General features: G+C 28.6%; 6 protein-coding genes across 6 annotated transcripts; 5 read left to right on the top strand and 1 right to left on the bottom strand.

Moving 5' to 3' along the window:
• The first annotated feature begins 1501 nt into the window (after positions 1–1501).
• Positions 1502–5132, top strand: Tsp_00124 (hypothetical protein). The gene is made up of 5 exons (XM_003375843.1): positions 1502–1639; positions 2056–2161; positions 2617–2773; positions 2960–3119; positions 4878–5132. The coding sequence occupies exons 1-5, from the start codon at positions 1502–1504 to the stop codon at positions 5130–5132; spliced, it is 816 nt and encodes a 271-aa protein (XP_003375891.1).
• Positions 5133–6994: 1862 nt separating this feature from the next.
• On the top strand, positions 6995–10436 carry Tsp_00123 (hypothetical protein). Its single transcript, XM_003375844.1, has 4 exons — positions 6995–7003; positions 8236–8428; positions 8591–9354; positions 10428–10436. Exons 1-4 carry the CDS (start codon positions 6995–6997, stop codon positions 10434–10436), a joined length of 975 nt encoding a protein of 324 aa, XP_003375892.1.
• Positions 10437–11129: 693 nt separating this feature from the next.
• On the bottom strand, positions 11130–13212 carry Tsp_00122 (hypothetical protein). Its single transcript, XM_003375845.1, has 5 exons — positions 13106–13212; positions 12721–12746; positions 12337–12399; positions 12029–12070; positions 11130–11890 (listed from the first exon to the last, which is right to left on the bottom strand). Exons 1-5 carry the CDS (start codon positions 13210–13212, stop codon positions 11130–11132), a joined length of 999 nt encoding a protein of 332 aa, XP_003375893.1.
• Positions 13213–16069: 2857 nt separating this feature from the next.
• Positions 16070–19955, top strand: Tsp_00121 (glycogen [starch] synthase, liver). The gene is made up of 14 exons (XM_003375846.1): positions 16070–16099; positions 16275–16431; positions 16487–16668; positions 17131–17301; positions 17751–17936; positions 17994–18256; positions 18323–18452; positions 18504–18682; positions 18737–18815; positions 18908–19021; positions 19088–19268; positions 19291–19448; positions 19712–19783; positions 19860–19955. The coding sequence occupies exons 1-14, from the start codon at positions 16070–16072 to the stop codon at positions 19953–19955; spliced, it is 1998 nt and encodes a 665-aa protein (XP_003375894.1).
• Positions 19956–20616: 661 nt separating this feature from the next.
• On the top strand, positions 20617–22493 carry Tsp_00120 (hypothetical protein). Its single transcript, XM_003375847.1, has 7 exons — positions 20617–20742; positions 20791–21111; positions 21203–21278; positions 21363–21485; positions 21582–21682; positions 21969–22049; positions 22371–22493. Exons 1-7 carry the CDS (start codon positions 20617–20619, stop codon positions 22491–22493), a joined length of 951 nt encoding a protein of 316 aa, XP_003375895.1.
• Positions 22494–22935: 442 nt separating this feature from the next.
• Positions 22936–24995, top strand: Tsp_00119 (hypothetical protein). The gene is made up of 8 exons (XM_003375848.1): positions 22936–22941; positions 23220–23269; positions 23717–23805; positions 23873–23984; positions 24136–24199; positions 24257–24355; positions 24809–24915; positions 24962–24995. The coding sequence occupies exons 1-8, from the start codon at positions 22936–22938 to the stop codon at positions 24993–24995; spliced, it is 561 nt and encodes a 186-aa protein (XP_003375896.1).
• Positions 24996–27255: the final 2260 nt, after the last annotated feature.

Genomic DNA, 27255 nt, shown 5'->3' on the forward strand with positions numbered 1-27255 from the left:
TAAGTGTATAACAGTGAAGATCATTGCCAAAAATAGATGGACTATCCCGTGCATCTTTTTTAAAAAATATTGTGACTATAGTATTTACTTCATGCATTACGCGTTTACTCAAATTATGCGTTATTCTCACGCAATGTTGGAGTGTGCTAGCATAAAAGCGGATATTCTGCACTCCCATTTCATAATGTTAATCAAATAATTAATTTCATAATATTCATTTGTTTATTTATCCAGAAAATTCCAGTCGAATCGCTTGAGCCTAAATGAATTTGTAACAATGTTTTTATTGTTTAAAACGGCTGTCTGAAGAAGGAATATTAAAATTGAATTTTTACAATTTGTTGTTGTGGCTGAAAGGTAAACACTCACACAAACATTTAAAATGAAAATTTTAATATTAATGTTTTCTTGAGATGATGCAATCGAATTTCACGTCACTTTATCTTAAACTGTCAGTTTCCTTCTTCGCAGGTTTGATTTGCGCTACCAGTCAACTGAAAACAAGCTCGACTAAATGATTAATCTTTTGTTTCATGTTCGAGTTTTATGAACAGCCATGTATATGAACCGATACATACATATATATATATATTCATCAACAAATAATTCATCTATCTATATGTCAATCAAATGACGACATTTACATATTTAATCTCCAGGACGACATCTATAAAATTACATTAATTAAGGAAGAAAATATTCATTTTTAATGTTTTAGCATAAGTTATATATTTTTTCATACATTAAATAGCAAATAGATAAGAAATTATCAAGGATCTTTTTGTAAAATACAGATAGCAGTAGGTAACAAGTAAATAATTAATGGAAAATATTAATACATATGAATGATGCGAAATAATTTATTACGCATAGTGAAAAATCATCCTTGACATTTAATATTCTGCTTTGTTAATTGTATCTAAAAATTATTGCACAAATATAAAACTTTGCATTATTTTACAATGTATGTGCTTAAGATGGATTATGTTAATAATAATTTCTAGAATAAAAATATTCTTCAGTAATAAATAATATTTTCTCACACTTTTATCACCTCCAGTGTTATAATATAGCAAAAAATAATTGAATTCTTGAGACTTGTTGATAAATTGTTTTTTTTTTAATTAAACTTGTTCTTCAAACAAATTTAAATGAAGCAAAATCAAGAATTCTAATAAATACAATATATTAGATCTCTGCTGAAGAAGCATAAGCAGGAAAATCAAAATTAATGATCATTAGAAATGCGAATAGAGTTTTCTTCCGTAAATTTTAACAAGATGCTTTGAAATACTTTTAAATACAATTTTAAAAGTTTAAGAATTGCACTGCTACTGAACATTTCACATATTCTCACAATAATTGCACTCACATGAAAGTAAAAATTCAATTACATTTGCTTACATTTTAACGGCTAAAATTTATTTATAATTTTTTGTTTTGGAATATACTAAATGAAACAATATTTAACCGTATGCGTTTATTTATAGCTTTCGTGATGATGTGCGTGGAGCAGAACACTTCAACAACAACAACAACAAACACTACTGTATCTGCAGCTCTAAATAAAAGAGATATTCTTGTAATGTATAGTTTTATATGTGCATTGGCTGGATTTACTAATGCATTAGCAGCCGTCGTGCTTGCTTATAAAAAGAAAAAGAGAAAATCAGACAAATTCAATTTATGTAAGTGCAAATATGAAAATATAATATTAACTTTATAATAGGGGTTTCATTTTATGCTAAAAATAATAGATGTGCATTTAATTATTGCTGCACTACTTAAACAGTTACTGCAATATAATCTTCACGCATTAATAATCAGTTATAAGTTTTCGTAATAAATTCATACGAAATTATTATATTTTATTATATACTTTTTTAATTATATTTCTTTGTATTATAATTATTAACTTTATTGATTTATTAACAACTAATTTGATAAACGTTGATAAAATTATTATTGCAAAGATAAGAAAAATTCAAGATTAGTTTTTTTTATTTAAAAATAAAATTATTTAAAATGAAATACATTTATATAGATATACTTCAGCAACTACTGAATGTCTGCTGGGAAAAAAAGTTTGAAACATTCATTTTTACATGTGCTTTAAAATTGCACCAAAGTAAACACATCCAAAATACAATCATCTGTTCACGTTTAATAATTTAAATTTCATTAAAATTTTCATTTTAAAGAAATTTCATTTCGATTTTACAAATCTTTCATGATGAGAAGTTGTTTTCATAATATATTTTTGAAAATATTTTATTTTTAATTTCATTTATTATCAATTAATTTCTGATAACAAATTATTATATTCATTTCTTTAATAATCTTATAAATAAACAGCTAAAAAACATTGCAGTAAGTCTTATACGTGAAAAACTTTAAAAAGCAATTGAAGAGTAATAGTTGAAGTAGCATTTCGTGATTATAAATATCCTGATAATTTTTAATCAAACTATATTCATAAAATAGTTTCTCTAAAAACTTTCCATATTAATTTTTAACTAAATGCAACAATCACCAGTTACGAAGTTGATAATAAATTACGTTGTTGGTTTTCAATAAATTCACAGTTTGCATCAGTTTGCGTTTTAGTGTTTGCAGTTTCATCTGCAATATGTGGAAATGCTATAATGATTGCTGACATAATAAAATCACAGAGCAGTTGTTGGAAATACTGCACAACAAGACTGATGTGCATCATTACACAACCACAGATATGGATTTTAAGTCTTTGTGAACCAATTTCTACGGCTGCAATGTTTTTAACAGCACTGGATTGTTCAATAACCATACTGATTCCTAAACCTAAATTTTGCATTAGCAATGAAAATGTTAATCGAATTATACTTGCTACAGTTGGATGCATATGTTTTTGCATAGCCGTGATTTGGATTGAACTGCTAATTCAAAATGAGGAACTTCTTTCTTCTTGTTGTCATTTCAGAGAAGTGATATCATCTAACGTGTATCTTGCAAATTATTCAATACAAGCATTTGTTGGTTACATAAGCGGAGCATTATTTTTGACTGCTGTAATGAAGTTGCATTTGAAAAAAATGGAATCCCAATCCGTGCAATTAATACGCTTGAAGAGAGAAAAAGCGGTAATAAAGCAATCAATTGCACTCATAAGTTTTGCATTCTTCATAAAAACTCTCCCAAGTTTGGTATCTGTATTGCTAATTTTGAAAATAATTGGTTTCATGCAATACACGATCATCAGGGTCAGCTGTTTATTTGGTTATGTTGCCTATGCAGCGTATATCATTGTTAAAGATAAAACCTTCTGGAAATATGTGCACAGAAATCTATGCCAAACAAAAGTTGTTAACTCTGAATTAATACTGAAAAGTAATTTAAAATCAGTAACAAATACATAGATTATTACATTTTAAAAAATAATACCATTTACTGCTTACAGAAACAAATTAAATCAACATTTTTATTCGTCTATTGAAATAAATTTTAATCTTTTCATGATGTTTTTATAACTTTCTTTTTTATAACAAAACTTTAAGTAAACTTGCTTTTTGATTATGTTTAAACTGTATGTACTGTTCAGTGAATTTTAAATAAAACTGTACAGCTTATTCTGACATTAGATACTGAAATTGACAATATAAAAATGCTGGCAATATTTATGTACTTAAAAAAGTTATCTTTAACATAAGAAATATTAAAATTAAAAAAGAAATAAAATAAAAGAAACAATTAAAAGAAACAAAAGAAATTGATAATTATTCATTTTGTTCAAACTGCTGTTATTTTGGTAAAGAACTTTGCTTATTAATTTTTGGTTGAAATTCATCATAATAAATACATCATATGCAATAAATCATCACTCTATTAAAGTATCCAGTACCATTCAATAAATCATAATTCAATCATGCTTTATTTAAATAAAATTTATTAACGAAAGAAAGTTTCAATAGAGTGAATATAATCAGTGAACTGCGATGAAGTAAACTGAAATAACTGTAAATTGAAAAACAGATAAAAATTACAAAAAAGAAAAGTAAATAAAAAATAATTTGATTTGATTTAATTTAATTTAATGAATTTAATAAAAGAACTCAGTTCATTAGAGTTTCTAATTATTATCCCATAATTAACTAAATAATAATAATAAATTTAATATATTTAAATGAAGTTCATATACAAAATCAAATCACATTGACAAAAGACAAAAGTGCTCACTTTTTTAATGTTTCCATTTATCTAAATTTAAAATTTTTGATGAATCAACTGAATAATGAATGCTTTTGAAATAATTAATTGCTTGCACTGCATTTTTCATTGGTTAATGGTCTCACTGATTCCCTTCCTATACATAAAAAATCAATATGCCATCATTTATTGGTAAATTTAGCAAATATTTTTTAATTTAGAGTTTGTTAAATGAAAATATGTTTTCAAATTTAATAAACATAAGCAAAATACTTTTCAAATATGCACAAATGGCAGAAAATGCATATTACAAGAATGACATACTAAAGTGATTGCTTAATGTAAACATATCAGCAAAGCTGTCATAACTGATGATAAAATTTTAAACTATTACTGCAAAAGTTACATTTGAAGTTGAGAAAATTTCTGAAATATTCATCATGTTAAAAAAGATAATAATTTTATAAAAGTAGTGTATATATACAAAAAATATTTCAGGAAGCTTTTATTTAAATTATTTGTGAATCATAAATTTAACTGCTTTGTACAATACAAAACTGCGGTAAGATTAAAATATCATTACAAAGTATGTACAATCAAAAACATTTAATCATGAAAAAAATATAACTGAAATTTCATTTTAAAATAAAAGAAATTTACTTGTTGCTTTCGCAGTTTAAACTTGCAAATTACAGTGGAACTCTGATTATCTGATCACTGATTATCCGATCACTGATTATCCGATCACTGATTATTTAAGCACATTTTATGCCCGGTATACCTACTACTATAAAGGGAAAGGTTTTGAGTTTGAAGCAAAAACTAAGTTAAAAAACAAAAACTTTAAGTCATGCAAAGAAAGAGTGAATATCCGTTGTTGCGCTAATGCTACAGATTGCGATCGTTTGCAACTGTTGTTAGCTGGAATATCAATTGCGTCCACGATCTAAGATTAGTGTGCAGAAGTTGCCTGTAGTTTCTGATTATCAGCCAAAAACCTGGATGGCAGGAGATATTGTTTCCCGCTGGTATGATGAGATATTTATTCCTCACGCTGAAAAATACTAGCAGAAGACAAAAAAATCAGGAAAAATGCTACTCATAATTGACAATGCATTTTGTCATCCTAGATGTGAATTAGTAGACCGTGAAAATGGCTTCTTCTGTGAGAAAATTAAAGTATGTGATGTTAATCCTAGCACTTCCAAATAAAGGAACAGATTTATTACGTCAATTTTGTTGAATTTTTCAGCTAGAAGAGACTTAACATTTATTTTAAATAATGAAATTTTAATCAAAATACATAAAAATCAATAAATAATAAATACTGAAATCAAAAAAATGTGGAATATCAATTTCCTGCTCAACACTTTTCCATATGTTTATGTTAAAACTATAGAAAGGGCTTAGATAAACGAAGTCTTTTCGGAACCAAAAGAATGACTATAGAACTGAGTTTAGTATCAAAATGTGCAAAATAACATGTTGTACTCAAGTCTGCAATTTGTTTTACAAATTTTACAAAACTAACTCCACACGAAGAAAAAAACTAAGAAATAATGATTTTTTAACGACTTTTGTCGTATGTTTTGCCAATGAAAGGCTTTAAAATTATTAAAATTGAAAATACTTTAATACCATCATGTACAGAATTCTTCGAACTATCTAATAAAATAAATTTCATAAAAATTAAACATACTTCTAGCTTTTTACACGTGTTTTTTTAAAGTGGGGTGGGTCCCACTCCAACAATCCAATAACGCACCTTTTAACTTTACGATGTTCTATAGACCGAGCAAAAATTTCTGGAACATTGAAATTTTTTTAAAATATGTTTTATTGTTTCAAAAGAGATGTTACAAAGCTTCAGATTATAAAAATTAAAATTGACAGAATGCGACGAAAAGAAAACCCCCTGGGGTGGGCTCCACCCCAACAATAAATCAAAGGGTTAAATAAAGCGTAAAATACAAGAAAAACCTTATTTTTGCTCGAAAGTTCAAAGAAATTTTTGATACATATTGAAAAATAAATTATTTTTTATAGCATTTATTTTTCAATTTTACTAATTAATAATAATGGCATTGAATGTGACGCTTGCATGAAAATTTTAGTTTTATTAAATTTTAATAATTTGCTTAGTAAAGCAAAATGGACTGTTGATGCATTGCTTCTTGCATTATATCCTTTCTGGTTGAAGAGAACAAAAGAAGTTAGGCCAGTGAAGCCAATATTTCAAAATGATAAATTGACTTAGAATTGCAAAAATCAAATGAAATGCAATTTTCTCCAAAAGTTATCTTTTTAAATAATGTATTTTCCTTATTTCAAAATAAAATGCTATTAACTTTCCAAATTGAAAAGAAATAACAAGTGAACTGCAGCTTATTTTGAAATTCAGTATTCATAATCAGTGCTATGCTTTAATATTAAATTCAAGTGTTTCTTTTCCTTATAAAAGCTTATTTTTTTAATTGTAAAACTGCATAATTTAAAAAATTAACCTCTCAGAATGGTTATGCAACTTAACCAAGCTAAGTAAGTGTTATTCAATTGATGCAAACGTTGCAAAACTGCCTCTGACAATTCTCTTGATTCTCTTTTACTATTCAAATGTAGCAGTATAGAATGAAACATTTTTCACAATTAAAATTTACTTTGAAACTTCTACGTATCTTGTTTTACATTAAACTTTAAAATTTCATGATAATGCTATGAATTCATAATTTACTTCAACTTGCGGAATCAACTAAGCGAATTTAATTTTGGATTTTTAAATTATACTAACTTTGCAATAATTCATTTACTAATGATGAGACTAGTGATTTGTTTTGTTTTAAAAATTTACATGCCTAAATAATAATATATTAAATATATGGTGATTAATTTAAATTAAATTAATTTCGCTGACTTCTCAAATGGAAAATTAAGATTGCTGATTATGTTTAAATTTAATATCTCATTAAAATGTGCCTTTTGATGTCTACGCTACAAATTTGATTTCAAAAAATAAAAGCTAATTTAGAATAGAGTTTGATTTTGTGATATTTAAAATAACAATTTAAGTTTATAAAATTATTTGCAAACAATTATGCCCTTTCAACTTCAAATTGAGCAAATATGTGTAATTAAAATTTAACAAAAAATTTTCAATGCTAATGCATTTGAAATAATTTTCTATTATCTTATGCATAACTTAAGATCATTTGATAAGATTTGTTTTGTTTTTTTTAACAAATTGTCATATAATGAAGCATGTTGCTTTTTGAAATTTTCTTTAATTTTCTCTTAAAAATTAACATTTTCAACTACTGAACTATTTATAGATGCATGATTTTTTGCTTTCTGTGCATTGTCAACTTGAATAAGCGCATTTATAATTAAGCTTTAAATATTCTTATATTAATTCTTACATTATTATTTATAAAGAAATTAGCGCGAACAAACGTTTTCTATAAAGGCTGTTTTTTAATTAAAATTATTTTCTTTCTGATCTGCATATACTACAGAAGCATTTATTTATTTATTTATTTATTTTGAATGTATCATTTACATTTCAGTGAAAAACGAATGTATTTGTTCAAAGAAACAAAAAATTGAAATCCATAGTAATGGTAAGTATTTTTATAAGTCATCGTGATAATTAACCATCTCTGAAATTTTAAATCACTGCTTTATTTTATTGATTTTATGATTATAAAATTATGTTCTTTTATGTGATAACAGATGTTTCATTACTAAAATTTTTATTTAATTGATAACAATTATCTTCATGGCTTTTAAAACTATCAGGAAATTGCAATTAAAAAATAAAATGAACATTCAACATAACTTTCAATTCTACAACTATAATTTTAAACTTATCATATATTACTTTCTCATGCATTTCTCAAAAAATATATAAATACTTTGAAATTATTTATTAAACATTTTTTTCTTATTATATTATGAAAACTGGTTTGTTTAACGTCAGTGAAAATGTACTGTTTTTTATTTCACTCACTTTCTTAGGCAAAGAAAGGCCGTATACTAAACGTTTAATAAATCATGCAGAATACAACGGCTGTAGTTGAAGCTAGTTCAGTGAATATAACGTCTGCAACCATCGAATCTGATAAAGAAACTGTGACAGCATTCAGCATCGTAATTTGTATTTTCTCAGCATTTGCTGCTTTAACAAATTTTATGCTTTTTACGGCGATCTCCATGAAAGCATCTAAGAAAAACGCTGATAAATTTAACTTGAGTAAGAATTTTGTTAATCATCTTATTCATATTAATCAATGAAGCAACTGTAATACTGTAAATGAATGCAAATTTCATGCAATGTTTAAAATGCTAAATTACTTATAAGCAAAAATTATTAATAGAAATGAGCTATTTTTTTTTACTTTAGTATTTGTTGGAGGTAGTGCAGTTTCTGGAATAACTTACTTATGCGCAAATATAGCTAGAATGATGAATGATTGTACAGTGCATTTGACAACACCATGGATGTGCTTAATAGGACATCCACAAGTAACACTTTTTGCTGTGTGTGAGCCTGCATCAACGGCTGGAATGTTTCTGATGGCATTAGATTGTTGTATAACAGTGGTCTGCTTCAAACCAGCCAAATGGAACATAATGAAAAAGAATGTCAATTGTTTCATTATAATTACTTTTTCTTGCATTGCTATTGGTGTCGCAACAATGTGGATAGCGGTGTTCTTCAGAACCCAGACACATGTGCTTGCTTGTTGCTATTTTGAAGATGTCCTTCCATTTCACATGTACGTTGCCAATTACGTGATATTGTCATCTTTTGGTTATTGCAGCGTAATACTTTTTCTTGTTTCATTCATTTCACTGAACTTGAGAAAAGTTCATTCTGAAGCTGTAAGATTAATTCGCATGAAGCGTCAGAATATTATTGTCAAGCAAACAATAAGTTTGGTTACTTTCGGCTTTCTCGTACAAACTGTGCCAAGCACAGCTGCTGTGGTTGGCGTTTATTATTCAATCGAATCATTTTTACTAGATACTATCTGGATTATTTGCATAATCAGTTATTCTGCATACGCAATATTTTTATTTTGTAAAAGGAAAGATTTGCGCAATAATTTGTATAAAATGATCAGAGCAAATCATTGGGTTGAACCGGAGACATTATCTAACAATATGTCTACTGTGGTTAAAATATAAATCTTGTTTTTTCTTATAAATAAAGTTGTAACTTTACAAACGATAGCAGTCAAAATAAAAATACATCATTTAAATCAAACAAAATATTAAATTAACATCAACAACAGCATTGTATGCCCATGAAGAAAGAATATTTATTTGCAATGTATTCACAAAATTTTGCAGTTTCAGTTTGCTTCCTATATGTGCTAATTCACGTCATTTTTTAGCGGTTTAAAATTTCTTTTGACTTTCGTCTTATCTTTATCTTTAATCAATGAATCTAAATATATATTATACTGTAGAATCTGAAAATAAAGCATTCTTATTTGACATTTCTGGATTTTTATTATAAGCTAAATAAGAATAACTTGCATGAATGAACTTTCAATTATTCATTAAAATTAAATATCCTACAAGTTATTGTTCAGCTTTATTAAATATTTTTATGTAGTGCTATAACTGATTGTTTAAAAGGAAATCTTGCTGAATACGTATTATAGCATTGCAAATAACAATAATTAACCTAAATTAAATTGCAATTCAACTCGCTTTCTTTTCTTCTTCAAACATTGCCTAAAAATTTTGCTGATTAATGCAATCAAATTTATTAAATATTTATTTATGATGTCTTTGAAATATATAATAAAACAAAAACTAATTAAGGCTATATTACTATTGCAAAATGATGAAGCTATTTTTATTTAAGATGTGTAGATAAATCACAAGCAATATAGGTGATGTTTAGTGTTCTATTAAATAATTTAGAAGCTCTTCAACTGCTTATCTTATTATAGTTTGCAGGCAATTATTTCTTCTTAAATATTTCGTCTAAATCAACTTTTTTAAATGACAGTAAAAGTAAAAGGTTAAAAGTCAATCCACTCTGAACAGTCTATTAATTCCCATTTTTCAATTTAACCATGGCTGTAAAATATCAGAGCAACTTCATTCAAGGGGTCAGATATAGCAGCTATAATGATCCACTTTGAAAACGCATTGTAGTTATGCAAAACTAAGAAAAAGTTAATAAATTGATATAATTATTAAATTTAATTGTTTTTTCATACTTTAAATTTTAGTTAATGTAATATATTTTCTGCAGAATGTTTGAATTGTTGATACCAAGTGTAAAATAATAAATATCGATGTTAAATAAGCAATTAAATTAAATTAAATTATAAAAACGACTAAATAAAGTAACAATTGTGCAGAGCATTGAAATTTCAGCTCTCTTCCATCGTACTAAAATTATTTTTCAATTACCTCATTTTCTTTTCTATTTAAGAAAATGCTATTTTCTCAACACAGTGAAACTCATTACTGAAGCATATTTTCATTGTCATTTCAAGCTTTTAAGAATTTCAATAAATAAAATGTCTGACAACAGTGTTGTTTTTTTATTTGACACTTTGTTTGAACAATCTTAAGCTTTTCACTATAGCTAATAGCTTTTACATTGCTAATTGACAGAATATGTTGTTTTAAACTGTTTTCAATACTGAATAAATTGTTAAATTAACTTTTGTTGAAAATTGCTGTGAAGTTGAATTGAGTGCTGATTTTTTCTTTTTATGAACAAAAGTTTTCCTTTGCCCTTGTGAATCTCTGTTGCTTCACAAATATAAAAAAATTTTTTAATGTTTTTTTAAACACTTCACCACGCACTGTGCACACTTCATATCGTGAAGTTTGCATTTCATCAGTAATTCAATTAGCAGCTTCTTATATACATAAAAATTAATGATGTATTTCAAAAAATTCGAAACACATAAAAATCAATATTAGGAAATATTGGAAAGAGTTTTATCTGATCTTGGCACTAATTTGTTTGCAAAGAAAAAACGATGCAAAGTATGATCTCGGAAGATCCAGAACATTGCATAAACTGCATAACTACCAATGCAAAACAGCCAAGGGTATTGTAATAAGCCAGTTGAACTTTTCAAAGAAAACATGATCACCGCGGCTGTGCAAGGCAATGTTTGCACGACAAAATTGAACGCGATGCTTATTAGTGCTTTTTTCAAAACAATACCTTCCCGACGCATTTGTATCTGCCTAATGGAAGATGAATTTACTCTAAGCCGTCGGAATCCAATTCCAGCGGTGATGAACATGAACATACTTATGTATCCAAATATGCAAACAATCATGTAATGGAACAGATAATAATTCCCTGGTACAACATCTTCGTGATAGCAGCAAGCTGAAACTTGCACATTGCCAAAATAGCATGTCCATATCCAACATATGATGATATTGAAAATGGATAAAAATAATGCAAATGAAATAATAAGATTGATGTTTGTTTCTTTTACACGAAATTTAGAATTCATGAAAGCCACTGTTGTCAAGCTGTCTGTAGCCATTAAAAACATGGAAAAAGTGATCAACCATTCACCCATTGAGTAACAAGTTATGTGAATAGTTTTGAAAATGCATTCTGAGGCGTAAATTGTTGTCTGAAAGCATGATGTGTGCAGCCGACCACTATATGATGCCGCATATCCTAACGTAGTTACAGCACTGCCAAATGAGAATACTGAAATCAATAGCGAATGTATTCATTCGTGCATTCATGCTAATAAATGGCTAATAAACACATCGTTAATTTAGATCTGTATATTTATACATGCAGAAGCGTGCATTTGAAATGATATATTTAATTAAAATAAATAACTTTGCAAAGTATCTATTATATTACGACTGGCATATAAGTTAACTAAAACCAAAAGAACATTTTAAAATGGATTATATTAATTAATTTTATCTTTTGTTTATTTATTTATTTATCTGTGTAATACTTTGAAACGGAAATCTCTTATTTGCATTTACTGTTGCTCAAAATAGAGTCATTAAAGTTTTAAAATCTGTATTTGATTGATTCAAAAATTATTCACAACAGCAAAAAATTAGTACAAAATTGCAACACAGCATGATAAAAAAGTTGTATTTCAGAATTCAATTTCAAATTTATTCATTTCACACGACTAGTTAATACAAGTTCTGATAACAAAAATAAAGCTAATTTGCATGTGATAATTACAGTTTCTAAAATTTAAATCAAAAAATATATTTGATTTGGCAATTTGTGTAAAAAGATGGCAAATGAATGATACAAGTGCTTCAGTTATTCAAATATGAAAAAATTAAAAATTTTTTAAAGTTTTAAATTTAAAAATTAATTTACATTTATTATTAGTTTTGTAATTAAGAAATGTAGCTCAACAAAGAAATGAAAATTAAGAATATTAACATAATTATTATTGTTTATATATTATATGCATTTAAAAATGTAAACTTGATAAAATTTTCTTTTATTAAGTTTTTAGCTTTTAATTAAATTAAGCATTTTTAAGCTATTTTATAAACTGCTTGTTTTTAATTCATATCCACTTCTAAAAGTAAATAATGTTAAAAGTAAAATATGCATTATTTTTTAAATTAATAATTGCTGCAGTAAAATTTAAATGCAAAATAAATATTAAAGTTAGCTTGCAAAACAGCTATAAATTGCATAAATTTTATCAGTATTCAAAATAATAGTTTTAAAGTAATTATTAGTTAAATTCAATCATTCAGTTGTATCAGGAGATAAGACAAACAAAAATGTCTGTATATTTGAAAATTCTAAGACAAAAAGAAATACTTACAAGCTATTAATTTTTCCATTTTTTTCTTCTTTTTTTTTATTAGAATGATTACAAATAAACAGGTGCATGTTACTACAGCCATAATACTCAAAATTACAATTAACAGCCGAAGAATAAATGGACTTTTTGGTGTTAGCAAAATAGTATTTTCTTTCTCAAAACTTCCGTTTCCGGTAGTCCAATTGTGGTAAATGGGGATGTTCACATCCATAAAGTTCAGCTTTTATTTAAATCACCCACGGAACATCTGTATGAAAATGAATTTTGAATTTTGCACAATAGATTTAATGATCTTTTTGCTTAATTTTCATCTTTAAAGTACATCTTTTCATTTTGATGATCAACCTTGAAAGCAGAAAAAATTGAAATAAGTATTGTAAGGTACGAAAAGGTTAAATAGCATTTGTGAATTAATAATGCTGTCAATATTTTAATTGCATATATTTTCTTTTAAATGCAGAAATAATTTTATATAATTTAAAATCACAGTTTGAAAGCTTTAAATAAAAACGTTTTTTTGTTATAATAATTTTTTCATGTTATTTCTTCTTATAACAAATATGATCAACTAAAATTTTATTTTAAAAACATCGTAATAATAATTTTTTTGAATTATTGCTTCTATTAGAGTATTTATTATGAAAAAAACAAAAACAGCAATCATGGATAGCATTACCTTTTTCAAATTCACTTTTATTTCCTTTGTTTGTATCACAATTGCTTTAAGTTACTCGTACTTCTGTTATTATTTAAAGATGCATATTATTTATGATTTAAATTTCATTATAAATGGATTTCAATAATTTTCCTGCAATTTGTTTAGAATTTTCAAAGTTAATCAAGCTGAAATGAATGTTTCAATAATCATGTTCCTTTTTCTATTAACAAAACAATTTGTTAATTACTTTTCCAAATTTTAATTTGCATTTCATCAAGAAAATAGAGTAAAAAGTGCTAAATAGCCCAAAATTTATTATTATAATCAATTAAAAAAGCTGTTTTTCAATTGACTGTAAACAATACAATTTAGTGTTGTTTATGATGAATTTTGAATTTATGATTATTATTTCAAATGATGATGAACATTCATCATCATATAATTTTGAAAAGCAGAAGAACAACTTCTAAGCACTGTATATACAAATTTCATGAAAAAAACAAAATTAAGCCTACATGCAACCTTTTGTTGTTTTATAAAATTTTGAAAATATTTAAAAAAGAATAAAATTATCAAAATTATAATATTAAAATGTTCAACAGTTAAACGTTACTTTGAAACTGGCCACTTTCTATGGCAAATGAAGTCATCAAGTCGAATGCAGCTGGAAACTGACAATTGAACTCTTATTTGAATTTAACTGCATCTACCAGTATACAAGGTGAATAACGCCAATCGATTGATATGTGGCATCAAATGATTGTGCTTAAAATGCATCTTCAATATTTCAGAATTAAATTCCGCTCGCCTGAATTACTTTTTCTCTTCAATTTTCATACTCTAAAGTGAAGAGTTTATTTTAATAATATAAGTTATCTTAAGTTTAGAAACAAAAAAAGAACAATAATTAAGAAGTAAAAATTTTACCAAACGCAGAATGCATTTTAAAATTATAAAATTCCCTATTTCCCAATTATGCACATATGTATACGTCAGAAATAAATACTGTTGTTACTATGATAAATTAACGAACTGCAAATAAATTCACCAAAACTGCTAACACTGCTAAGCATGGTTAATAAGTTTTGTTTTATACTTATATTTTTGCGTTTTAAAATTTTTGAACTTTTTCATTCATTAATATGATAAAGAATCAAATGTATACTGCTTTGTAATTGAATTTTTATTTTGCAAATGCTAAAAGAAAAAATATATATGCATTATCATTGTATGATTTATATAATAATGTGTAGCAGTAAATGGCTCATTCAAAAATAATATTAAAAAAAGTAATGACATCATGCACTTTTCAATATATTTTATTAAATGTCATTTAATCCGCAACTTCATTATTAACTTATATTAATAAATAATTACTTTTATGCATTTCAGTTTTCAACTACTTCCAGCTTTTTAGAAAAACATTCACACTATAATGCATTACTTGTCACTGATGTGCTTACTATCCAGTCTGTTATTTTTTTGCCACCCTAAGTTAAATAAAACCATGCATTATTCATAATCCACCTGCTGTGAAAGGAGTTACACAGCTATATAAACTGCAGTAATTTCAATTAATAATAATAAGAATAATCTGTGTAGGCTATGTAGCATGTGGCAAACTGTCTGTAGTTTAATCCATCACATTGTTATTTTACTGTTACTTCATAATATTATAAATAAATTCTTGTTCTATAATATTAAAACATTACTTACTGCAAAATGCAAGGAAATAGTCTTTAAATTAAAAACACCACTTCATAAAAATCAATATTTTACAGCTATATATTGAAATTTTCGTTTTAAAGCAACAATCTTTAGCAAATATCTTTGAAAATGATTCAAAATGTTTAGTAGAAAAATTGAATTTTCTGAAATTTAATGTGAACCAATACAAAATATAATGTGAAGCAAATATAGGATCTGTTGGTGATATCAAAAAATTTATTCATTTAAGGGCGTAATTTATAAACGATGCTTTGTTTCAATTGATGTTTTACACTTTATATATATATATATATATATATATATATATATATATATATATATATATATGTTTTCATTTTTAAGTTGAACATAATCTGACGAATAATTTTTTATGCAATAATAATACTTTTATGCTATTTAAGAATTGTTTAAAAAATTACTAATGCTTAATATGAACAATATTTTGTATAAACTTCCTTTAATTCAAATAAAAAAGCCACAATTTTTTTCAAATCTCTTTATAATTATTTAGTCATACTGATATATGCTTTATACAGAAAATAATAATTTCAAGAAAATTCATTTGCTATTTTTGTAAATTTATAATTATTCCAACATTTATTTTTGAAATCATTCGTTTTGATCGAATGTAATCGTAAGAAATAATACCTACTTATATTTAATTATAGTATTTTTCTTGTTTATGTACTTTCATGTTGTTCTTGTTGTTTACGTAGGTTTGCTCTGAAATTTTCAATAGTTTTAATGTTTTGTTGCATTTTTTACCCTGAAACTTGCCATTCCGATATTGTTTTCAGTTTTATGTTGATTTGAATAAATAACACCAAAGAATGATCAACTTGTGTTTCTGTTGAATTGTACAGTTTTGTAGGTTCTCCAAATTTTAGGGTACAATGCCAGAAAACAAGGTATCGAAGGTTTTGAAGAGACTGCAAAGCATGGATGTGAACAAAGATTTTGTTGACGACTCTCTTGATCGTGGTGAAACTGCGCGTCGAGAGAGTCGTTTTGTTTTTGAAATAGCATGGGAAGTTGCTAATAAAGGTACGTATGTTATTATTATTATTTTAATTTCAAATCTTCGAGGATGATTTTTAAGTTGGGGGTATTTATACTGTGTTACGTACCAAAGCGGCCATTAGTACTGAAGAGCTTGGTGACCAATATTGTATGATTGGGCCTTACAACGAAGAAACTGTGAAGTTAGAAGTTGAAGTTCTCGAACCGGAGACATCTCATATTCGTGGAGCTGTTGAAAGTATACGTTCTCAAGGTGTGAAGGTAAAAAATAAAAATTTGCTTGAAATTACTATGTGATTTTGAAGTAGGAAATTTAGTAAAATTTCAGTTTTTGTTTTTACTGCTAGTTGTGATGATATGATTTTTATTTTGAAGGTATATTTGTTAATCAGCTACGTTTTCAAGTATTATCACTGATTTTTTATAAAAAAACACTGAGTTATATTATATGAAATATTTATGATTATGTATTTTTTAATTTAAATTTAAATTCAATGCTCAAATGAAGATTGGTGATGTTTGCCTGCTACCACGTGTCGTAAGTGAAGTAAAAATAGTCAGTTATTCGAAATAAACAGGTGGTTGTTTTTGAAAATGTGTTGTTTTTTCTTGAAGTACCATTGTTATTTAATATTTTTTTTGAATTTTTTGCTTATATGAATTAGTTCAGACTTTGTATTTGTTCAGATTTTTTTGTAATTTTATTGCTGTTATTTTGTTAAGGTAATTTTTGGTCGTTGGTTGATAGATGGCTATCCGAAAGTTATTTTGTTCGACATTACTACGGCAGCATGGCGTTTAGATCAGTGGAAAAAGGAACTGTGGGATTCTTGCCACATTGGTATACCATGGCAGGACAATGAATCAAATGATGCTGTCATTTTTGGATTTTTGGTTTGTTGGTTTTTGCAGAATGTAAGTACCTTGTTTGTTCTTTTTAAACAGAAAGTATTTTTATGGGGATATTTTCACGTTTGTTAAGCACTTAACTAGAAGAAATTTAGACAAAGTGCCTAAATTGTAAATTATTCGATCCTATCTGTTTAATTTATTGTTATGAAGAAAGTTCACCTCTTGTTAACTTGTGCTGCTAAATAGCTTAAATATTGTGGAGTTGAAGATTTTTTGTTGAATTTGTAGTATGATTTCTTATTAAATTTATTTATAATTGTTATTTGATGCTACAAGTTGCAAATGTTAATTTAAAGTTATTTTCCCTCTCTATAGCACAGTGTGAATTTTACATATTTTTATTCTTTGCTATAGATGCAAAAAATTGGTAATAATGTATTTTATTTATTTTTACTTTTTTTTTTGATGAAAATAGTTGGTGATGATTTTAGTTTCGTGATGGATTCGATTCGAAGCCGTTGGTAATTGCCCATTTTCACGAATGGATGGCAGGTGTTGGCTTGGTGATGGCTAGATGTCGTAAGTTGGATTTGTCGACCATTTTTACCACGCACGCCACGTTGTTGGGACGTTATTTATGCGCTGGAAATACCGACTTTTATAACAATTTGGATAAAGTAAGTATTCGTGGTAATTTTGTTTTTGATTAATATTCAAAGATTACGAATTTGTAGTTCGATTTGGACCGCGAGGCGGGAAATCGTGGCATATACCATCGCTATTGCATGGAACGAGCGGCCATTCATGCGGCGCATGTATTCACGACCGTTTCTGAAATTACTGGAATCGAGGCACAGCATTTGCTTAATCGTAAGCCGGATGTGATTACTCCGAACGGTTTGAATGTTGTCAAGTTTGCCGCGCTACATGAATTTCAAAACTTGCACGCCGTTTGCAAAGAGAAGATTTCTGAATTTGTTCGAGGCCATTTTTACGGGTAAGATGAATTAATTTTTTTCTTTTAATATGTATTGGTGTGTTTATGTTGCTTTTCAAATTTCAGCCATTACAATTTCGATCTGGACAAAACGTTGTTTTTCTTCACCGCTGGACGCTATGAATTTTCCAACAAAGGGGGTGATTTGTTCATCGAATCGCTTGCACGTTTGAATCATTATTTGAAAGTTGGTGATGTTTTATTAATAAATATGAAGCTTTGAATTTTGTCTGTTTGTTTTGTTTAGACGAGCTCTGATGTGCGCACGAAAGGTATGACGGTAATCGCGTTTATTATTTATCCGGCAAATGCGAGCAGCTTCAACGTGGAATCGCTGAAGGGTCAAGCCGTATGCAAACAGCTTCACGATACCGTTACAAAAATCAACGCCAATATTGGTAGACGAATGTTTGAAACTTGTCTCAGGTGAGGTTTTAATTTTTTTATTTTAAATTAAACCATCTTGGTAATTTTTTAAAGAGGCAATATTCCATCTTTGGATGAATTACTCATGCCTGCAGAACGAGTTCAATTGAAGAGGTGCATCTTGTCATCCAAAGTTAGTGATAAATTTAAAATGCATATGTTTTTTTTCTTTAACAAACGTATTACAATAAGTGTTCAGTAACTACATCATAAAATATGTTTCAGCGAGAGTGTCTTCCTCCGATTTGCACTCACAACATGAACGATGATGCTAACGATCCAGTTTTGAAGCATCTTCGTCGTACGCAGCTTTTCAACAAGCCTGAAGATCGAGTCAAGGTGTGTGCGACTGCCTAGAAATTTAACGTTGATGCATTTTTGTGGAAAGTTATTTTTGTATGCCAGGTTGTTTTTCATCCGGAATTTTTGTCTTCAGTCAGTCCTTTGATTGGTCTTGATTACGAAGAATTTGTGCGCGGTTGTCATTTGGGCATATTTCCATCTTATTACGAACCGTGGGGTTATACTCCAGGTGAGGGGAAATTTTTCCAATCTCAAGTGCGAGCAACTTTTCCAGCTTCACTTAGTTTAATATGCTTGCTGAACAGGCGAATGCACGGTCATGGGCATTCCGTCGGTAACAACAAACCTTTCTGGTTTCGGATGTTTCATCAATGAACACGTAGCCGATCCGATGAGTTATGGTGTGTACATTGTCGATCGTCGTTACAAAAATCCCGAAGAATCTGTACTTCAGTTGAGTCAGGTGAAGCAGAGCTTTTCTTTTGTTCGTATAGCACACTGGTGAAGAAAAAAATATGTGGAAGATTTTGTTTTTTTGCTCTTTAAGATTATGTATGATTTTTGTTGCTTATCTCGAAGACAGAGAATTATACTGCGCAATCGAACAGAGCGTTTGTCGGATTTGTTAGATTGGAAAAATTTAGGATTTGTGAGTTGTTTTACTTTATTTTTCTATCATATTATTATTATTATTATTTTGTTTAAATGTGTTCTTTACTTTTGTAGTATTATCGTCAAGCACGTCAAATGGCTCTTTCGAGAACACATCCTGAACGTTTTGCAGAATTGAAAGCTGAGGTGAATTGAATTGAATTTGCAACTGAATCAATAATTCTGATCAGATTTTTGATATTATTATTTTTTTTAATATTAGGCGGCGAAATTTCGCTATCCACGACCAATGTCAGAACCGTCGACACCTTCGCACAGTGCTACTGGTTCGCCTTATCAAAGCAGTGAAGAAGATTAAATAATGAATAAGAAGAAAATAGGCATTTGAAATATTAGTTAATTTAGCTTGCTGCCAGTATCGCCTTATTATATTTAACTTTGTAATTTTCTTCTTTCCTGCTTTTTTATTTTTTGAAAATGCCAGCTGACCGTCGCGTGTGGTATTTGACTTTTCTGTCTTGCTATTGGTCTGTTCAACCAGAGCAGTGTAATAATAATAATTAGCTCTCTCTCTCTTGCCTAGGACTGTCATTATCAATTGACCGTCATTGTTTGTAATGTAGCTACCAAATATATTCTAGCATATACAGATGACTGGTATTTTTTTTGGCATTCAAATTTTGTCTCTTATCTCTATTGCTGCTTTCAAATGAAAAATGTGAAATGGTTTTTATTCTTTTTTGCTATGATTGGAATAGTGGCAATATTTTCCTCGTAGTGCATGAGGTTGAAAAATATATACATATATATTTTTTTTCTTTTCCATATTTGGAGGCTTGATGTTTCTATTTTTACCTGTTGGCAGCGAAATAAAATGGTTAGAGCCTGCTTTTCTTTTGTTCAGTGCTTTGTTGTTGGTGAATAGATTCGACATGTTCTTCGGATATTTTGAAATCAAAAAAAAATTTTACATTAGCAGATTATTTATTCTCTACTTTTCAAGTAAACTGAGATCAATCATGGCCGACGACGAAATTCCGCATGCTTATTGGAAAGCATGCTTCAACTTGGCCGCACAGTCGACAACTGGATCCACCACCTCCGATGTGCAAGAAATTGACGAAGAAGTTGAACAGCTTGTCTCTGTGTCTTGTCAGCTGTGTTATTTGTTAAAATGTCGTATGTTTTTCTAGAAACGTGCTTGGCTGTGCGATGCGTTGGCCGATTACTCGAGAAACACGGATCCCGCTTTGCTAATGAAAAAGCACGTGAAAACGCTGCTCGACATCTCTCACCAACAAGGTGAACCGAATGATGACCAAACGCGGCTGATTGAACAAACCTTGGAAGCACTTATCGACTTGACAGGCGATTCAGATTTAGCTGTCAATTTTGGCAATATCGGCGGATATCAATTGTTGAAATGGTTGCTTCGACAAAGCAAACCGAATTTGAAATGCCAAACTGCAGAATTGATCGCTGAATTGGCACAAAATCACATCCAATCTCAACAAGTATCATCATCACTGTTATGTTTTGCATGAATATGCAAATTGCACCAATCATGACGATCATTTATTATTATTATTGTTGTTGTTGTTGTAGGCTTTGTGCAACAGTCACATAATGCCAGTTTTGATTGCTTTGTTGAAAAGTGACGATCAATTGATTATTGTTCGTCGTAAAGCTCTGTACGCTTTGTCTTGTGAGATTAAATTTCATTTTCTCTGGCATCTCGATCCCATTTGTTAATTTATATTTTCAGGCATGATTCGTGGTTGCTCGGATGCGGTTGCACTTTTCTGCGGATTAGGCGGAATCAAGTATGTTGTAAATTTGCTGAATGCAGAGGATGATCAACTGAAAACGAAATGCTGTTTTTTCCTTCGTAACTTGCTGAACGAAATTCCACAACACGCAGGCAAGTATCAGATATTTGTTTTTTTTTCTTTGTCACTTTTTAATTTGCATTTTATTTCCTCAGATTCTGTCGTTGATATGTCATTATTGAGCACGATAGGTTGCTTGATTGAGGAAAAAGACGAAACTATGCAAGAGGAGGCGGTGAATTTGCTTCACACTGTCGTTAGTAACTCTAAGAAAGCTTGTCTTGTAAGAAAAACTGATTTTCTCTTTCAAAATGCTTTTATTAATCTAATTTTCAAAGGAATTATATTCTAATTAATAATAATAATAATAATAATAATAATCTTTTACACTCGTTCAATCTTTCAGAATAATCAGATTGTGTGCTTTTTATGTAATGAAGAATTTCAAATCAATTTTTTTGAATGATTTGTATGCTTGAGAAATTTCAAACACTAAAAAGCACTGACGTAATGTAAATTTTATTTTTTCGTTATTTTTATAGGCTATGAACACTACTGACGCGTGTTTGAAAACGAAATTTGAAAATCTTTGTGAACTTTGGAAAGCTGAACATCATGATCAAGTATCGTTTCAAATTTAGCGTTTTTATGAAAATTTATTAACATAATCGCGCGTGAAGTTTTTAAAATACTTTTCCGCGTTCAAATATAAAATTCACGAATGTAAAACAAACATGAAAACTTCTTGCACTGTTAAAATCGTTGTTGTTCAAAAAAATCATATTTATTTACCAAAAGTCCGTCCACTTTATATTATAGGAAAAAATACAACTGTGTGAAGAGATTTTGAAGCTCTGCACACCAACGGAATGACTTCAACCATTAAAGTATAACATAATAGGAAGGAAAATAAGAACTGAACAATAAAACAATATTTTTTTCAGGGAAGTTGCGTATTTTTCAAATTAATTTCTCCTGCGAAATTGGCTGATTCAAGCTTTGAAATGCAGCATTACATATTCAACCGTTTATACACATTGATATGCAGTCAACATTTTTATCGATGATGATTTATGGATCTGCGATATAATTGAACAGCAGCAAGGGATACGAAACAACAGTATTTATCAGCCGATGCACCAGCTTTTACTTATATAACAACAAATGGTTGTAATTCATTAACTGTTGTCTCATTAAACTGAAAATCAGAAATACTTCTTGCTTGTAAAAACCGTGTTTTTAAATGCTGAACAATAATTGACATTAGTTTTCTGTACTGACTGCAAATTGTTCCAACAACCTCGCTCTTCCAGTCTGCTAATTAAACTCACAAGATTTTTCAGTAATCCGATAGAGTTGGCAAACTGACTGATGTCACCAAAGCAGTCATGCACTTAATGAAGACGACGTAATTCTCGATTTGCACGTTCTGGCATTGCTCCCTCATTGCGCAATATGCTGACGAGATGTAGCTGAAGAGAGCCCACCTTCGCATCAAGAGATAACTTAATGCAAGTTTATATTAATAAATCAACATCACTTTTTTCACATTTCTTACATTCTTATAATTAGAAAATTAAACTGTGAAAGCGTTGTGTATAATAAATCAATAAAAAATTATTGTGCATCAATTCATGTACACTTAAATTAGTAAATTTGAATCTACAATTCTCCTCTTGCAAATGTCGAATATTGCAATACTTGGTACAACGTGACCTTTTCTTTTATCAGTCGTCAATTACAAAAATAACAGCAGCGCTGAAATAAATATCTTTTAAACGATAAATTTTCAGTTCAGCATAATTTCATCTGTTCCAAAAACCACTGAAACACATTACTTAAAGTAAAAAATTTAAAGACATCAAAAATGAAAAGAAAGAATATTCATTCAACCGATAAATTCAGAAAAAAACAACTAATCAGCAACTGACTTGAAGAGTTATTTTTTTGAGTTGCAATTATCAGCGGAAGTAAAGAAATTTTGTATAATATTTTAATTTATTCAAATTTTCAACTGATTGTTTTGTTTGAATTTACACGTTTCAATGCTACAGCTAAGATTTTTTCCGCTAAATTCAAAAACTAGCTTTTTGTACCTGAAAATCACATAATGTGGTAAGTTACTTACTTTACTCATGTGTGGCGTGTTTAAACTGAGAAAAGTATTTCCACTTTTAAATTGCGTTTAAAAAATACAGTTATGGGGAAAAGAAGAAGGTTTTTAAATTTAAATTCTCCAAAATGATTGATTGCAATGCGTGAGCATAAATGTTATTGCATAATTTTTTAGGCGATCCGCTCGACTGGCTGAATCAAAGAATCAGCAGTTACCGTTACAGTCTGAAAATGATACGGATTCGTCTGAAGAATTGCATATCGGTAATGTTGTACTTCTATGCATGATCAAAACCTTGAACCATCAGTTGATATTTTATAATACTTTTAGCAAACAAGGTTGACATTTATATTAATCCTTCAGCGTTTCGGAAAGAAAAACCCAGTGACAGATTCATCCCTGTACCCCTGAAGAAGATTTTTTCAACGATTGAATCTCATCAGTACATTTGCAGTTTTTATAATTTTCTTCTTTTGCTTAGTGTGCAGTTTTGCAATTTTCATTCGAATAATATTTCAGTGAACAGCGAGATATGCATTTTATTATATTATGACAATAGTATTTCTGTTCTGTAATCGGATTCTCTTTTATAGGTTAGCCAGTTCTCAAAATCTCGAAGGACCTACTACAAGTAAAATGTGCTCTGCTCAATTGGAAGTAAGTATTGCATTAATTGGAAATGAATCGAGCTATAATTGTTTGCATATTTTTTAGAAGCCAAATATTGAATGTTTGTTGAGAGATAAGCACATAAAACTTACAAAAGAATCCACTGAAATTTATCGAATGCAAGATGATATATTTAACAGTATTGTGAATGATACGAAGAAATTCAAAAATATTCATTTGCAGAATTATTATAAAAGTGTTGAGAATGCGATAAAGAAAAAAATTTTTTAATGAATTTTGATCAACATGGCGAAAAGCATAATTGTTATTTTGAGAAGAAGCTACGTCACATAGCATGTTTTCAGTGAAAATTATCAGTTAATTAATTCTTAAAGATTTTTTTGTTTGATGCGGTTGTTTAACTGAAATTTAAAGAAATAACTTTTTCACACTATGCATTCGCAGGAAAATATTCGTTACTGGAGACTTGAAAATTGTAACATTATTTTGAAAAAATAAATTCCTATTCAAAATTGTCGTCATTACTGACCAGCATGTGAACACTTTGGAATAGCATGTTGCAAACAGTTATGTAGCCTAAATTGTTCGAATACTTTTTGCACTTTTTCAATTATAAAAGATAATTCTACAAATTAGTATTTCATGTTATTCATTTTAAACATTCCAACATACAATAAGCTGTTGTTGTTGAATTGTGCAACTTTGAATAATGCCAGAGAAGATGTTCTGAATCACAGCAAAACGTAATGCTTTCAACCCAAGTTTTTATTTCTTAGTTCATTTTTGCAGTGTTCACGAAATCTTCAAAGCTGATGATCACTGAATATTCAAAAGCTTTGTATGCAAAAGTTGAATTATTAGTAAAAATTATTATTCAGCGTTTAATTTGTTTGAAAGCATCCATTTGTATTCCAATTTCAATGAAACCAGTTTTATCAAGACTGTTCCATTTTCAAATTTTCGCTCACTTCTGACAAACAGCTTGTATCGGTGTAAAATTGTGAAGCTCAATCTGAAATAATGGTATATTTGAAACTTAGCACTTCATACTATGATGAATTCTACACGAGCAGTTGTTTCTAATTATGGGTGAGAAAAAAGTAATCATAGAATATGCTAATTTGATTTCTCTTTCACATTCACTGTTCACAGTTGTATGTCATTTTTGTTCTCCTTTACCCTCATCCATTACTTTATATGATAATGTTTTCTAATTTTATAATAAGTTCAGAAAAATTGAGATAATTGAGCTATTATATTGGTGTTTCATTGAAAGGAAAATAATTTCCTGTTAAAACAGTATAAAGGCCTACAAGGTAGTTGCTGTTTGTATAATGAGTAGAAAAAAACTTTTACGTCAATTTGATTTCTACTATGACAGTAACATTTAACGTTTGTGAACTATATATACATATATATGCTAGATTATGTGAATGCAGTGTATTTTTAATTTAATTATTTTATTAATATCTCTAATCATCGAAAATTCAAATTTTTTGCTTTAAAACAGACTATTAATCATATAAACAGCTTTTAAAAGTTCTTTTACTATTTTGTATAATACACTTAGCATATATGTAGTTTCTGCATATGTACAGTGTGTGTATATATAAATATGAAGGTAAAATGTAATTCAGAAATTATTATATATTGCTGAAAAATATTTTGTGTTGAACTTGAAAATCTCGTTTTGTAAGTGAACTGTACATATTTCTTCAACGCTGCATACAATTTTAGCGAAGTGTCAACAAGGCACGATATGTAAATTTATTTTTCAATCTAGAAGTTGATTTAGATGGAGAGATAACAATATGAGTAGCTGTTCGAGCGTTCTCGGATATGAGTTTAATCGAACGTGCTTTGTGCCCCGTTTTGCGGTTCATATTTATAACCGCAGATTTGACCAAACGCCGGGTCTGTGAGTCAAACAAACCCAACAGATCAGTCAGTCAGTTATTATCAATTTTGACACATGTCCCTTTATGGGTGTGGTGTCAGCGCTTCAGTGTCGGCCATTTGTTATGTTATTACCAATTTGTGATGATGCTGTTACCAGAGTCGTGACAGCTATCTGACACAGACGCTGACATTTCAACCGATTAATGATTAGTTCCATTGTTCAGAATTTACAAAACCAACGATTTCAAATTACATCGGGTTATAGTTGTTTTGTGAAGATATTATTTGCATCATGGGGAGATAGGAATATTTTATTAGATGGCGCCAAGGAAAGATTTCTCAACTTATATAATTTTCAAAATACCCAACTGTTTGCTGCTGCATGACAACTTACATGCCTTATTTAACCTTTGTACAAAAAGAAACATATGATATATTTATCCGTGCAATTCATCAAATGAAGCACATGTAGCATTTAACTTTCATTTATATGCAATATGCGATTGTGAATGTATTATGCAATGTGCAATGTATTTTATTTTATTACATGAAACAACTTTCCTGAAACAGTATTGAAACAAGAATTACTTGGATAATCACAGCAACCGCAAAGTTATTATAGTATATCATTCAACAAACTTCTTATGAATTGGAAATACACTGAACAAATTGTCATTCGTACTTGAATAATCAGTACAAGCTTTGAAGCACATGTCTTGGCAATAAATATAAAACAAATGTGCAACATACAATCTGATATTTTATTTTTTCTTAAAAAGCTTTGTTGTTTGCTAATTACGCATTCCTTAGAATATTCTTTTACGACGAAATAGTTTTTTCTTCATTGTACAATCCAGAATTGTCGCAAAGTTGATGAATTTTAATTATTTTAAATAATTTGTTCATTAATGCGTGTTATTTATATGGATTTTTTTACTATCAAGTCAATTAATCATCAATAGATCATTTTCTTGATAAATTCACAAAATTTTTACGACATAGGACAAGAAAGGCAGACTCAAACGCTCTCCTACTCGAAGGAGATTTTTCTGATCAATGAACAAATCAAATGATCTTAATTTTGTATTTTTTTCTATTAATTAAGGTATATAAATTTATGCTTCATCTAGGAATTAATTTGCTTCTGATATTTCACATCTCTTGTTAATACAAAAAGATAACCA

The sequence above is a fragment of the Trichinella spiralis genome, assembly GCF_000181795.1.
Source record: "Trichinella spiralis strain ISS 195 chromosome Unknown Scfld4, whole genome shotgun sequence".
Taxonomy (NCBI): Eukaryota; Metazoa; Nematoda; class Enoplea; order Trichinellida; family Trichinellidae; genus Trichinella; species Trichinella spiralis.